Source organism: Pongo abelii, chromosome 3, assembly GCF_028885655.2.
Source record: "Pongo abelii isolate AG06213 chromosome 3, NHGRI_mPonAbe1-v2.0_pri, whole genome shotgun sequence".
NCBI classification, from domain to species: domain Eukaryota; kingdom Metazoa; phylum Chordata; class Mammalia; order Primates; family Hominidae; genus Pongo; species Pongo abelii.
In genome coordinates this window covers 36,996,323-37,011,372 of record NC_071988.2, presented here as the reverse complement: position 1 = coordinate 37,011,372, position 15,050 = coordinate 36,996,323, and the positions used below count along the sequence as shown (strand labels likewise).

The 15,050-nt window shown below is 45.0% G+C and overlaps 1 protein-coding gene across 1 annotated transcript in view; it reads left to right on the top strand.

Moving 5' to 3' along the window:
* The first annotated feature begins 1,377 nt into the window (after window positions 1–1,377).
* The window catches only part of RELL1 (RELT like 1), a 73,769-nt gene continuing 60,096 nt past the window's right edge, over window positions 1,378–15,050 (top strand). The window contains exon 1 of the mRNA XM_002814657.6: window positions 1,378–1,616. Within this exon, the coding sequence (XP_002814703.5) occupies window positions 1,397–1,616 (220 nt within the window). The 5' untranslated portion in view covers window positions 1,378–1,396. The remainder of the gene's footprint in view (window positions 1,617–15,050) is intronic.

The following is a 15,050-nucleotide window of genomic DNA, read 5'->3' as shown; positions in this document are numbered from 1 at the left end:
CAACGCAATGTTTGTAATAATAGTCCAGCGGACTGCGTGGAGGACTCGGTGAGAGAATAAATAGTCCTCTGAAAACTAGAGGTTATCAGTCACCTCAAGGATGAGACCCATCCTGTGAAAACCCACAGCCCCCATGCACCCCCTCTTCTTGCTGGTGTTGAGTATTTGCTCAAGTCCTGCCCTCATTTCCTTCAAGCAAATGCTTGATGGCCCAGTAACAACAGTCTCTACAGGGCAGTAAAAAGGAACTATTCAGAGAGAGCCTCTGAGTCCTATTAATGCTTGTGAAGATGATTCAACTTCAAAAAACACTTCTGACCTCTTAGCGTGTGCTGTCTGTCCTCCATCCAGGCGCTAAGGGAACAGCAGCGAGCAAACACAATGACAATGAGATAATTACAATTTATCATGGTGGCCCAGACATCGTCGGTTTACTCCCTGGCCTCTAATAGTCACCTCGCGGAGCGGATGTGAGGATGTGAGGAGATTATAAGTGCCTGGGCACTGAAAGACCTACTTTGCGGGAGTATGCGCAAGGTGCGATACAAGCACAGGATTTAAAAAAAAGGCAAGTTGTTCCTGAAAATGCATAGAGGTATTTTCCCCAATAGGAGCAGATTAAATGCAAACAAACAGAGGAAGAAATTTAAGTTATTTATCTTTTCTGCTAATTTCTAAACAACAGAACGTGACGTCCAGCACAGCATCACTCCCTAGACCTGCAACCGAGGGGAATGCTAGTGGATAGACATGCCAACAGCGAAAAGACTGTGCTCACTCCAATGCTGGCCGCTTCTGACTGTCCAGTGCTTCTCGGGGCGCGCTCCCTCTTTCTCTTCCCACGCCCGCCTAGTCCGAGCGCCGGAGGGAGGTTGCACCCAGGCGACCCTCCCCCAGCCCGGGGCTCCCGCGTAATCCCGGCCCGGCTTGGAAAGGAAGCGGGAGTGGCAAGTAGAGGCAGGGCCGGGCCACGGTGGGCAGGGCACAAGGGCGGGGCTATAGCCTAACTGCGCCGCTGAGGCTGCCGCTGGGTTTGGAAAGGAAGCGGGAGCAGTAGGGAGAGGAGGGGTCTGGCTGAGCTGTGGGCGGGGGAAAGGGCGGGGCCATAGATGGGCCACGTGCCTTCTTAGGTGGAGTCCGGGGCTCGGCAGGGAGAGGCGGGGCCAAGCCGAGGTGGGTGGAGAAAGAGGGCGTGTCCATGGCCTAGCTAAGCCGCTGAGGCTGCTGCCGGGTTTGGAAAGGAAGCGGGATTGGCAGGGAGAGGCGGGATCAGGCTGAGGTGGGCGGGGAGTCGGGGGCGGAGCCATGAGTGGGCCTCGTGCCGGCTTAGGTGGAGCCCGGGGCGCGCGGGGAGAGGCGGGACCGAGCCGAGGTGGGTGTGGCGTGGGGCGGGGCCATGGCGGGGCGGGGTTGGCCGCTCCCTGGGGCCCAGCCCAGCCACTCGATCAGCCCACCGGCTCCGGAGCGGCTCTGCCTTCCCGAGCGCGGGACGCGGCGCCCTGGGGGAGGAGGGCGAAGCGACGCGGCGATGGCTCCGCGGGCACTCCCGGGGTCCGCCGTCCTAGCCGCTGCTGTCTTCGTGGGAGGCGCCGTGAGTTCGCCGCTGGTGGCTCCGGGTGAGTGTCCGGTCGGAGCCGGGGCGCCCGGTGCTGAGCCCGGTCCCGGGAGCGCGGAAGGAAGCGAGGGGTCGGGACGGCAGCCCCGCGGCGTCCCGAGGAGCCTGCTTTGTGGCACAGCCGCGGGATCCTGGCGCTGAACAACTGGCTGTCCCGCGGCGGTCCGGGCAGGGCGCGGTGCGTGGCAACGGCTCCCGTCCCTCCCCTCCCGCGGGCCCGGCTCCCGCCTTCCCTCCCCGGGGCCTTCTCCGAGGATTTGTGTCCCCCAGCCCTGGGTTGTGCGGGGCGTAGGGACCAGGCCTTCCTCGGGGGCTCTTCCTCCACCGCCGCGCGCCTCGGAACCCCGCGGACCCCTTTCCCGCCGCCCTTGTCCTCAAAGGCGCCGCGAGCGGAAGATCGTGACACAGAGCACCGGGTGAGCTGTCGGCGCCTCCTTCTCCCTTTTAAATACCTTAAAATATCCTAAAACCTAGAGGACTTTGAATCTCTTTCCACGTTTCCATTTATTTGGGTGGTTGATGGATTCTTGTAACAGGTCAAGGAGTCCACATTTCTTCCCATATATCCTGTATAAGTCAGGCTCGGAAAAAGGGAAGGCGCGTTGGTAAACTTACATTTTTTTCTTCTTTGTGTTGATTCCTGTCGTCACGAAAGGAACCTTGTGTGGTCTGGGCAGGAAGCCACCAACAGAGATGCTAAAGTGTCACCAACGATGAAGCAGTTTTTAATTGAAATCAATCTTAAGAGGAGGTGTAAGTTTTATGGAAGTCCTATGTCACATCCTTGCTTTTATAATTACAGACACTAGGGATTCCTTACCACCGCTTCCCCTCTTAATTGCCACCTAGCAGCCGCAGTTAAAAAAAAAAAAACATACTTACTTGGCCATTTGGGGTTACTACAGCTGGGAGTCTGACGTCAGCAAGCTCTTCCAAGCTTGATTTCAGGGGTGGCTCCTCCTCAGGCCCAAATAATAAGCAACTGGAAGCCTTTCAACAGTGACTGTCTCCTCCATAAACATCCATAAGCTCTTCCTCCTGAGAACATTTCAGTCGCTTACAACTTTTACACTGACTTAGCAGTTTGGCCTTCACTTTTTCATAGAAACCAGAGCAGGTTGGAAGGGAAGGAGATGGATAATATTGTCTCCTGACTCTTTTTAGCAGGCCCGTATTTCCGTTAGCTATCCACCTGGGGAAATGGCAGCTAGTGACATGTTTTACTGGATGGGACAATTTTTTTTTTCTTTTTCTTATTTTGATACAGGGTCTCATTCTGTCACCCAGACTGGAGTGCAGTGGCACAATCTCGGCTCACTGCAACCTCCAGCTCTCTGGTTCAAGTGATTCTCCTGCCTCAGCCCTCTGAGCAGCTGGGATTACAGGCGTGTGCCACCATGCCTGGCTAATTTTTGTATTTTTAGTAGAGATGGGATTTTGCCATATTGGCCAGGCTGGTCTCGAACTCCCGACCTCAAGTAATCCTCCTGCCTCGGCCTCCCAAAGTGCTGGTATTATAGGCATGAGCCACCATGCCCTGCTGGTTCATTTTGATTTTCATCCTGCGTTTGATTGCTGGGACACATAGGTGCATAATCAGGTTCCACTTGGATGTGAGGTTGGAGACATTCCTTAGAGGGTTAGCGTCAGTTGCAACAGAATCTGGGGAAGAGTTTAATCTGGGAGTAAAATTATTAAAAATTCAGCTCATGATGCATGTAATTAGCCATCATCAGCAGGAGAAATCCATCCCTAGAGTGGGTGTGTGTTCAGTTTGACCTCTGAGCAACACCCAGGTCTCGGGGACTAGAATGTGACTGATGAAAGCTCTCATCTAATTGCATGACAGCCTTTTTTTTTTTTTTTTTTTCTTTTTGATGAAAGTTAATGCGGAAGAAGAAAGAGGTGTCTAAAAAGGAAAGGATACAGAGCACAAATTTGCCAGTATCTTGAAGCGTGTGTAAAGAGAAGATGCTCTGACCAGCCAACATCTGATCCCCTTGGAACCAAAGATGGTGTTAATGTTCGTACGTTGAGCATAGGGAAGTAGAGGGAAAGGAATGGGAAATACTGTTGAGTGCCTGCTGTGTGCCAGGCTTTGGGTTGAGTACTTTATATGCATTTTTATTTATTTATTTATTTTTCTTTTTGAGACATAGTCTTGCTCTGTCGCCCAGGCTGGAGTGCAGTGGCGTGATCTCACTGCAAGCTCCGCCTCCCTGGTTCACGCCATTCTCCTGCCTCTGCCTCCCAAGTAGCTGGGACTACAGGCGACCGCCACCACGCCTGGCTAATTTTTCATATTTTTAGTAGAGACGGGGTTTCACCGTGTTAGCCAGGGTGGTCTGGGTCTCCTGACCTCGTGATCCGCCCACCTCAGCCTCCCAAAGTGCTGGGATTACAGCCATGAGCCACCGCGCCCAGCCGCATTTTTATTTGTTTATTTATTTTTGTTTTTATTATTATTATGTTTTGAGACAGAGTCTTGCTCTGTTTCCCAGGCTGAGGTGCAGTGGTGCAATCTCGGCTCACTGCAACCTCCGCCTCCCCGGCTCAATCAATTCTCCTGCCTTGGTCTCCCTAGTAGCTGGGATTATAGGCGCCCGCCACCATGCCTGGCTAATTTTTGTATTTTTTAGTAGAATCGGGGCTTCACCATGTTGGCTATGCTGGTTTGTAACTCCTGACCTCAAGTGATCTGCCCTCCTCGACCTTCCAAAGTGCAGGGATTACAGGTGTAAGCCACCGCGCCCAGCCTTCATATGCATTTTTAAACTCATTGCTCATAACCCTCTGAAATACTTACTTCCAGTAAGGCAACTGAGACAAGAGAGGTTAAACAAGTGGCTGAACATCACATAGGTACTGTGCCAGTCAGCATTCAGAGAAGCAGAACCACTAGGAGATGTCTGTGTATGTGTGTACCTTTATATGTATCTTTATCTGGGATAACCCAGCCTGCTTGATTCCAAAGTTCATTCCGTTTCCACTGTACCCCACTGCTCTGCAGAGAAAAAATAGAATATGAGTCAATCTCTGCAATCTCGCTGAGATTCTAAGATAGTTTAGAACATCATAAAATTATAAGCATGTGGTTATCAGAAGTTGTTAAGTAGAGAAAAGAAGGGCAGATAGCTTCACGGTGGGTAGTGACAATGCCTTTTTCACTTCCTTCCTAGTAGAAGAATCTCATTAAACTTGTCTCTTAGCAGCAGCATTCGAAACTATATACCACAAGCACCCAAAGGGATGATTTTCCACATCTTGGCTTATTTATGTCCTTAAGTTCTCTGGTTACTCAACCTTCAGGTTTATTAGTTTCTCTCTCAGACAGTGGGCATAGCCCTCGAGTAAGGAGTTGGTGGAAGAGGTCCTGGGGCTGGTGAGATGAGAAATGCATTGTCCTTGGGCTGCGGGCTTTCCTCCAGCATTCTGACTCCCTTTTAGATGCTAAAGATAAGCTTTATTAAATTCTGGGTTCTCTCTTAGCCAGGTAGCTGCGAAGCTGTACATCCACATAATATATAGTGTTTGGAAAGTTTTGAAAAAGCACACCTTGGAGCTTGGGAGTCCATGTCTACATTTAATTTAAAAAAGAAATGAAAAATGTGAGAAGTCTCTGTCAATTCCCTGCCCCTACCCCCTCTAAAATAGGAAATGAAATGAATCTATTTGGAAGTTTAAATAGTTGAATTTGAATGTGAGAGACCAAAGCCCCAAGTGAACAAACAACAGATTTTATTGTTTCTTTAAAAATGATTCTTTGGCCCTAATGTTGAAGTTTAATGACTTATTGAAACAATAGAGAAACGATTTAAAGCTGACAAAAAGAATAAATTAAATTGTCATTGGTATAAACTATTAGGTTGAGTGGTTCCTAATAATTTAGGACACTTCAGTGGTTGTAAAGATTTGGTTGCTGCTGAAAACAGATATATTAATAATTCTGGTGTGGTTTATAAAAACTAAAATCAGACTTTGGTGTTAGTACACTGTAGATACTTTACTCTTTTAGGTAAAAGGAATTCAATTTTTATTATTACCTGGTTTGTGGCAGGCGGTAGTCTAAGTACCTAGATCATTTCATTCTTACAATGAATTTCCTGTCAGTTATATACGTAATTTTATTCTTGTGTTTGTAGATGAGGAAATTGAGCCTCAGAGAAGTTGAAAAAGTCACTCTTTTCAACTCTTTTCAAAATCCAGTAAGCTGGATTTTGTCATGTTGTCCATTGAGTCAGATCTGTTTGATTTTGAAGTCCATGCTTATTATTACTAAACTATTTTTTTGAGGAAGAAAATTATTTTTATTCTAAGATATTTATAAAGAATCAGTAAGTAACAAGGTCATGGGATGCTATGGTAGAAAGAGCACCAAGCCTTAAGTCAGGGCCTTGGACTTGAAGTCAAAAATCAAAAGGAGGCCGGGCGCAGTGGCTCACGCCTGTAATCCCAGCACTTTGGGAGACCAAGGCGGGTGGATCATGAGGTCAGGAGTTCAAGACCAGCCTGGCCAATAGGGTGAAACCCTGTCTCTACTAGAAATACAAAAATTAGCTGGGTGTGGTGGCACATGCCTGTAGTCCCAGCTACTTGGGAGGCTGAGGCAGAAAGATCACTTGAACCTGGGGGGCGGAGGTTGCAGTGAGCTGAGATCGCACCACTGCACTCCAGCCTGGGTGACAGAGTGATACTCCTTCTCAAAAAAAAAAAAAAAAAAAAAAAAAAAAAAATCAGAAGGAGACCCTGATGCCTGCAGCATGTGGTTCTGTCCACCTCCATTTCCTCACCTGTAAAATGGGCATTGTGCCAACACCTGTCTATCTGTCCTACTGGCTGCTCTGTCTTACTGAGCTCTTGTCTCTGAAAGTTCTGGGTAAATGGCAGAGTGGCATATATCTTTCATCCTGTGTATCTTTAAAAAATATAGTATTTTTTCTCCAGAGTGCACATTAGGCTTGATTTATATTATGTCATTTAAACTGTCAAATAAATGTGGACCACATATATTAAACAGTTTTTATTCTGGAGGTGGTGATAGCTTTGCGATGATAGGGATTTTTAAAAAACCCAGAGTGACACCTCAGATTAGAGTTTGCTACTGTTGCATGGGAGTTAAGTAGCCAAGCCATCTTTTCCCATTTCCCTTTAGCTAAAATACAGTGCACTAGGTATTTTTGGAAAATTTCCCCAAAGATTTCAAGTTTGTGGGAGGAAGGAGCGAGAATCACCCTTGATTCCATTATTCCAAGGCACTAGCCATTGTTAGCATATTTCATTCTGGTCTTCTCTAATTGCATTTTTTTTTTTTTTGAGATGGGATCTTGCTCTGTCACCCAGGCTGGAGTGCAGTGGTGCCATCTCAGCTCACTGCAAGCTCTGCCTCCCGGGTTCACGCCATTCTCCCGCCTCAGCCTCCCAAGTAGCTGGGACTACAGGTGCCCACCACCATGCTCGGCTAATTTTGTTTTTGTATTTTTATTAGAGATGATGTTTCACCATGTTAGTGAGGATGGTCTCGATCTTCTGACCTCATGATCCACCCACCCCGGCCTCCCAAAGTGCTGGGATTACAGGCATGAGCCTATAATTGAATTTTTAACTTGGATAGGTTCTCTAATTGCATTTTTAACTCAGATAGGTTCATAATGCAATATAACTTTGTATCATGACTTTTTCAGTTTATGTTACACAGAAATGTTTCTCTATTTCCCTACACACCCAAAAAAGGGCAGCCTACTGTTCCACTATATGGATTCACTGTATTTTACTTTACAATGTACCTATTTGGGAGATTTCAGTTGCTAATTATTTTTAAGTGAGTTTTAAAACTCATTTCAGTGAATGCCTCTGTGCATGAAACTTTGCCTAAATATCAGACGACTTCCACAGAAAATGGGTTCCTGAAAAGGCACTTTGAGGGTCAAAGACGTTCACATTTTTGAGGCAATTGATGACACCAGTGTTGATCTGAAGGTCATCCCAGGTTACATTCTCACAGCAATAGCCAAAAAGACTCAATTTCACATTCTTGTTATTTTCTCTGAAAAACATATTCGCTAATTTGTTAGGCAAAAATTGGTATCTTGATTGTTTTAATTTGTACATTGTTGATAACTATTAGGTTGATTTTGTTTTCTTGTAGTTTTTGAGCCATTTGCAAGTTTGTAATCGTTTATGGACAATTCTGAAATGTGAAAAGCTCTGAAAACAAGTTTTTCTTGTAGGCTTTTGATACATTCTCTAGGTCATAAAACTTAACTTGAACTAATGTGAGGTTTTTTTTTTGTTTGTTTTTGAGATGGAATCTCTCTCTGTCACCCAGGCTGGAGTGCAGTGGTGCGATCTCAGCTCACTGCAAGCTCTGCCTCCTGGGTTCAAGAGATTCTCCTGCCTCAGCCTCCCGAGTAGCTGGGATTACAGGCATGCACCACCACGCTCGGCTAATTTTTGTATTTTTAGTAGAGATGGGGTTTCACCATGTTGGCCAGGCTGGTCTGGAACTCTTGACCTCATGTGATCCACCCACCTCGGCCTCCCAAAGTGCTGGGATTACAGAGATGCACCACCACTCCCAGCCTAATGTGAGGTTCTACAGTATATATTATTCTCTCTTGACTATTTGCACGTTTTGCTGAATAATATTAATGAATTTGATTTGAGTGTTATAGGATGTGCACTAAATGCATTGCATTACCTTCCTAAAATCACAAGGTTTGAACTTTGAAGCACATCTGACCTCCAGGTTTTCCGATAAGGGATTATGGTCCTGCATTTTCCCTTCTGTGACTCATCTGTTGGTGTCTGTTGGGATGCAAATATAAAGCTGCTCAAAGTAGCAAAATTTCCAATGGAGAAAATAAGTCCTCAAATGAGTGACACTTCAGAAAAAGAAGTACAACTTTGGTACTCTAGTGTGAAATCTAAGAAAATAAGGGTACCTGAAAAAAACTAAGGTTTTGTTTATTCCAAGTGACTTCATGAATGGGTGCCAATTAGAATGGAAACTTGTTGGCTAGATGGAGAGTTTGGGCCAAATTTCTCCTCTGCTTTCTTCTGCCAGTTACTAACACAGTTCTCTTTGTAAGAGTAACTGAATCTACCCAAGGGACTTTCTGGAGGATGGATGGGTAGAGGGGCCGGACATCTTACCTTGAGGATCCTTTTGCCAAACCTGTTGAACTCAGAGGACCTGGTTTTCCATTCCCACCTGCAATACCCCAAGGCCTCTGGCTTCTTCTCTTTACTCAATAGCGCTGTTCCAGGATCTCAAACAGAGATAACCCCCCAGCCAGGTATCTGCCATTTCCCGTGCCAGCTGCCAGCCCTACCTGATCCCCCTCTCCCATTTTGTTTGTGCACTCTTGTGGATAACTGCATTCCAGCCACTAATAAAAGTGCCTGTTGTACAGAGAGAAAAAAAATCTTTAAATTACTTTCCTTATCTGTATTATAGAGAGAATATGGCTGAGCTGCCTCATGGCATTGTTGTGTCAGTTACGTAAGATAAAACTGGTGAGTGCTTGGCACACAGTAAGTGATGAAAAAGTGTATTATTATTGTCTAGCCTAAACCAAATACTAACCTATCACAACTAAAGAATGAGACAAAGTTCCTAACCACTCCAGAATTTTCCTTTTTGGGCCTCTGCCATTACTTGAGGGGTTTCCTGTCACCTGTTGCTCCTGAGCCCTGGGTGCTGGTGCTGGTTGTGTAAAGGGCAGAGGGGGCTTTGAGGAGGGGATGTTGGGCAGTGCCCAAAGGAGTAGGGTCCGATGGGCTTGGCAGAGTTCTCCTGGGAGGAAGGGGATTTGTGGGGCAGAGCCATTAGCCACCAAAACTAAGCAAAGAAGGAAGGAAAGCATTACCTTTATAAGGTGATATTGTCTGTATATTTGTCCCTGCCCAAATTTCATGTTTAATGGTAATCCCCAGTATTAGAGGTGGGGCCTGGTGGAAGGTGATTGGATCACGGGGATAGATTTCTCATGAATGATTTAGCATCATCATGAGAAGTGCTGTCCTCACAATAGTGAGTGAGTTCACAAGAGATCTGTTTGTTTAAAAGTGTGTGGTACCTCCCCGCAACTCTCTCTTGCTCCTGCATTCGCCATGTGATGTGCCGGCTCCTCCGTTGCCTTCTGCCATGATTGGAAGCTTCTGAGGCCTCCCCAGAAGCAGATGCCACTATGCTTCCTATACAGCCTGCAGAACTGTGAGCCAATTAAACCTCTTTTTTAATAAATAAATTACTCAGTCTCAGGTATTTCTTTTTTGGGGAGACAAGGTCTTGTTCTGTTGCTCAGGCTGCTGGAGAGCAATGGTGTGATCTCGTCTCACTGCAACCTGTTCCTCCCATGTTCAAGTGATTCTCCTGCCTCAGCCTCCTGAGTAGCTGGGATTACAGGCACCTGCCACCATGCCTGGCTAATTTTTGTACTTTTAAGTAGAGACTGGGTTTCACCATGTTGGCTAGGCTGGTCTGGAACTCCTGACTTCAGGTGATCCACCTGCCTTGGGCTCCCATAGTGTTGGGATTACAGGTGTGAGCCACCGTGCCCAGCCTCAGGTATTTCTTTATAGCAGTGCAAGAATGGCCTAATACATAAGGGTAGAACATGACATTTTCTTTTGGAAGAACTTTGGAAGATTCACCAATTGGTTTATTCTTAGATAGCTGATCTATAGGTGTAGTCACAAAATTGTGACAGTTTTTCTTTAGTATTTGAAGTAGATTTGATGATGACATGCTTTGTGATTATCCAGGGTCTGAGTGCTTATTGTTCATCTTCTTGTGGCTCTTTGATAAGTGTTTCAATGAAGGAGACTCTTAGGAGGAGGAAGCAGAGTCCTGTAGTATTAGGGCTGGAAGGGACCTTGACTGTGGCCTCCAAGCTTTTGTTTAGCAGATGCGGAAACTGAGTTGGCACAGCCAGGACTTAAGTGAGTGTCTTTCCTCATTCTGGGACTCTTCCCATTGTGTTAGGCTGTCTATGGAAGTGGATCCAGCCTTGCTGCCTATGGCAGGTTTCCTTGATCTATATATGCCCTTGATCCTCATGCTCAAGGGCCTGGTTTCTCAGCTCCTTGGATGCAGGATAAGGAGGACTAGGAAGAACTTTGGCTAACTGACTCATGGGAGTAATTGTGTTATTCTTAGTCATATTTTAGATTCAGAAGGGACTTTGATGGTCATCTTGTAATTAACACCCTCTCTTTGCAGATGGGGAAACTAGCCCAGAAAGGTTCAGTGTCCTGTGGGAGTCAGGAGTGGCTGTAGCCCATAGCAGATGAGCAGACCTTTAGGTTTGGTGAGGGAGGGACTATGTGTATGTCTTGTTCGCCGTTGTAGGCTCGGATCCAAGCACAGGGCCCAGAATAGAGTAAATATTTAAATATTTAAATGAAGGAAGGAAGCCAGAGCTAGAATTCAGGTGTTAGGACTCTTGGTCCAAAGCTTTTTCTTTACAATAAAGTGAAGAGTTACTGTTTCCAATATTCACCCACAAATCTTAGATGTAAGCCTCCCCACAGCCCTTCCCTTGCACTGGTGAGAGGCTGTTTTGTCTGCCAGCCTCTACAGGCCAAATTGCTCCAAAGGCAGAAAAATCTGGTCGTGGAGGAAAAATGAATGATAATAACAAACAAGCAATACTGCCAAGAATGATAATAACAAACAATCAATACTACCTTATCAGGTGATATGGTGTGACATTGGTAGCATTTTCAGTGCAAAGATTTTCGAAACCTAAATCTCTTCATGAAACTCTTCTCAAAGACAAACTAACTCAGCTGTGTTTCTACAACCAGTACTTCAAATGCATCTATTAATTGTATATGTATCATATTCCTGATTTTATAATACTTTATACTATTCAAAACCAATTGTTTCATGGCTTCTTTGATTTACTTAATTTATCCAACAGAGATTAACAAAGTACCTTACAGTGTGCAAGGCACTGAGAATGAAGTGATGTGAACAAAATAGACTCAGTACTTGCCTTTATGGAGCCAGTAGGTTATCAGGAAGGCAATTAAACAAGCAAAATGACATGCCCTGAGTACCTTGTCAAGGAAAGTATGACACAGGGCCAAAATACCTAACCTGGGGCTGGGGTTGGGACATGCGTGGACAAACTAGACTCCAGTGCAGGTTGGGCATGCTCTCTGGAGGAAATGAAAGTGAAATTTACAGCTGCAAAACTGCAGGAGTTGGTCAGGTGGAAAGAACTTGTGGTCACCGAAGAGAGGAGGTAAGATCAAGCAAAGCAACAGCAGTGGTTCCAAAACTTGAGTGTTCAGAAGTCCAGCTGGAAGGCTGGTTAAAACAGATCTCTGAGCCCCACCCGAGAGTGCTGAGTCCATAGGACTGGGATGGGTCTAGAGACTTGCTTTTCAACTCTCATGTTTCTAGTAATGCTGGCTAAGTATCAACTGTGAGCAGGAGAGTGAAAGAGATAAGAGTAGGTGGAATCCCTTCCCCTCTTCTTGGGGCTGTACGTATCCTGTCCTCTGCCCATCCTTCAAGCTGATATCAAGATAGCATTTCCAGGAAACATTTCCTAGGTATCCTCACTGTCTTTATTGCCTCCTGTGAATATGCTGTCCACAAGTCTGTGGATACGTATTGCATCTTTTCCATGTTATTTAGCCCTCAGTTACATGCAATTCTTTCCACCATGTTTGTTTTGTCTAACTAGAGCTTCTTGAGGCAGCTGAGCATATGAAATGTGTACAAAATATTTGATTGCCTGATCAAATTTAATTCTTGCAACCGCTGTGAGGAGAAAGTTGCATGTTATTCTCTGTTCTGTGGAGATGTGGAAACTGAGACTTACAGGGAATAAGCAAGATGAAGAGAAGGGGAATTTCTTGCTCAAGGCAGAGGAGGGGAAGTCAACATGAGGTGTATGTTCATTGTTCTCAAATGTGCTTTGCATTATGTGAAATTGCAGATATTCTGTGCCCAGCACCACTAGTAGAAGGAAAATTTTATATTTAATTTGTTTTTGAGCTTTTTCACTATAGGTTCATCTTCTTAAAGAGAATACAAAGGCATCTTATAAATTGAATGTAGATTTTGTTTTTAGCAGCAAATGATTATCTTAGGAATTCTACAGAAATTGTCCACTTGCTTTTAGAGTAAATATTTGGAGGGGGTATTTCAATTTACGTGTCATTAGGCTTAGAAATGATTTTTATAAAATTTTGGCGTGAGGGAGATAGGACGTATCAATTTCAATTTCCTGAAAATACACACATTAGACAATTATGCCATTACCAGTCTTTGAGTGGCTAGATGGATTTCGCTGAGTGGTTGAAGACTTACAGAGAGCCTGTACATAGCACATTCACAAGACAGGTAGGGTTAAAAACTAACTAAAAAGAATTCCTTTCGATACCAGTAATCTGCCAAACCTTCCTTCCCCATGCGTAGATGTAAACATAATCTGGTTTTCTCAGATTCCTGTAAGAGGTGGAAGTTTGAAGAATTCACTGGGCTTTTTTATCACAGTACAACTTGGGAACACTAATTTTCAAATGTTCTAACAGTTCTTCATAGCTGGAAGTCCCCAACACAATTATGTGAATTACCCACTTTATAAAAAACAGCAGCCCGGAATTTCCTGGCATTGGTGAAGTGGCAGATGGCTAATGAGCAGGCATTCCTTCATTTTTCTTTGCAAGTTTGTTCTATATGCTCGTATGGCCTGAATGCTTTTACTGCTTCCTCAGTTCTTTCCATCCTCCTTCTAAAGGCAAAACACAGAACAACCACCAAAAGAAAAAGGGAAGCATTGGGCATTGTTTAAAGCTATGTGATAGAGCCAAGAAGCTGGGTTTTGAAGGTGAAACTCATTTCACAGTCGTGATTGTCAACTCAGCCCTTTTTAATAGTCATTGCAGGTAAAACTTGTAGATTATTCTTTACAGTGTGCAGTTAATTTAAAAATGAGGTTTCTCTTATTTGAGATATCGTTAGGTGCTGTGTAGGTATGTAAAATGAATAATAAACTTCTTTTTTGTTCTCCACAAACTTGTGATTGAGAAGGGGGAGATAAGCTATGAATACAAATCATTATAGTATAGTAGAGAATGTGTTTGGTGTAATCAGAGAACTACAGACAAAGTGCTGTGTGGGATCAAAGGGAGGGAGGCTTTCCTTCTGATAAGGGCGATGGAAAAGACTTCATTCATAGCCTGAAACTTGGCATTTTCAGTGGACCTTAAAAGGGAGTGTATGGAATGGTGTGCTGAGCAAAGGAAACAGCCTGTGTACAAAGGCTTGGAGGTAGGAATAGAGAAGTTAGTGCAGACTGGGTGTGGCAGAGACTCCTCAGTGGAAGTCACGTGAGATGAGGCTGCAGAGGGGAGACTGAGGCTAGGCGACAGAGCTCCGGAAACTGCACTTTACTGTGTAGTGGAGAATAGGGGACAACAAGAGGCCCCCAGGCATTGCCATGTGATAGAAGAGCCCCAGAGGCTGAGCTGAAAGGGGACAGGGCCCTGTGCTGTCAGCGGGGCAGTTGAGATTGCCATTCCCATTTCCTTATCTGCAGAAGTGTAGGTGGTAGGGAGGCAGAGGGTGAGCCATCAAACAAATAATACAGTCCTTTGTAAGTAACACAAATAGGATCTATGCAGCAGAATAGATTTAATGCAATCCATATGATATGCAGATAGAAAGAATTTTTCAAAGTTTAAGGAGTGCTGAGAAATGAGAATCATGAAGTAAGTGCTAAGTATATAGTTTTGGCCTAGCGTGGTGGCTCACGCCTGTAATCTCAGCACTTTGGGATGCTGAGGCAGGAGGATCGCTTGAGGCCAGGAGTTCAGGACCAGCCCGAAAACCATAGCAAGACCCTGTCTCTACAAAAATAGAACAAAAATTAGCTGGGCATGGTGGCATGTGCCTTTCATCCCAGCTACTCAGGAGGTTGAGGCAGGAGGATCGCTTAAGCCCAGAGGTGCAAGGCTGCAGTGAGCTGTGATAGTGCCACTGCACTCCAGCCTGGGCTACGGAGTGAGACCCTATCTCAAAAAAAAGAAAAAAAGAAAAAAAAAAGTATATAGTCTTGATGGCTTGGTGGCGTGAAAGCCAAGGAGTGTTCATTAATGGTTAAAGCTTGCTAATTACATATTTTTCTTAAGTTAGAGTAAATACCTTGAAATTATACAAATCAGTTTGTCTATTGAATTCTTGATTACAGGCGTGAGCCACCACACATGGTCCAGACTATTGAATTCTCAACCATTAAACATTTATTTTTTGGAAGTATGTTGGTGTGTTTTCATTTTTTGGCCCTACTGTGGGTCTTGTCCTTGTTTACTTCTCTTTCCCAGTCTGGAGGACTGTCAGTGTTAAGGCAATCTCTAAATAAACCATGCATATCAGCACTGGGATGATTTGTAAATCCTGCTTGGCTATGGGCTC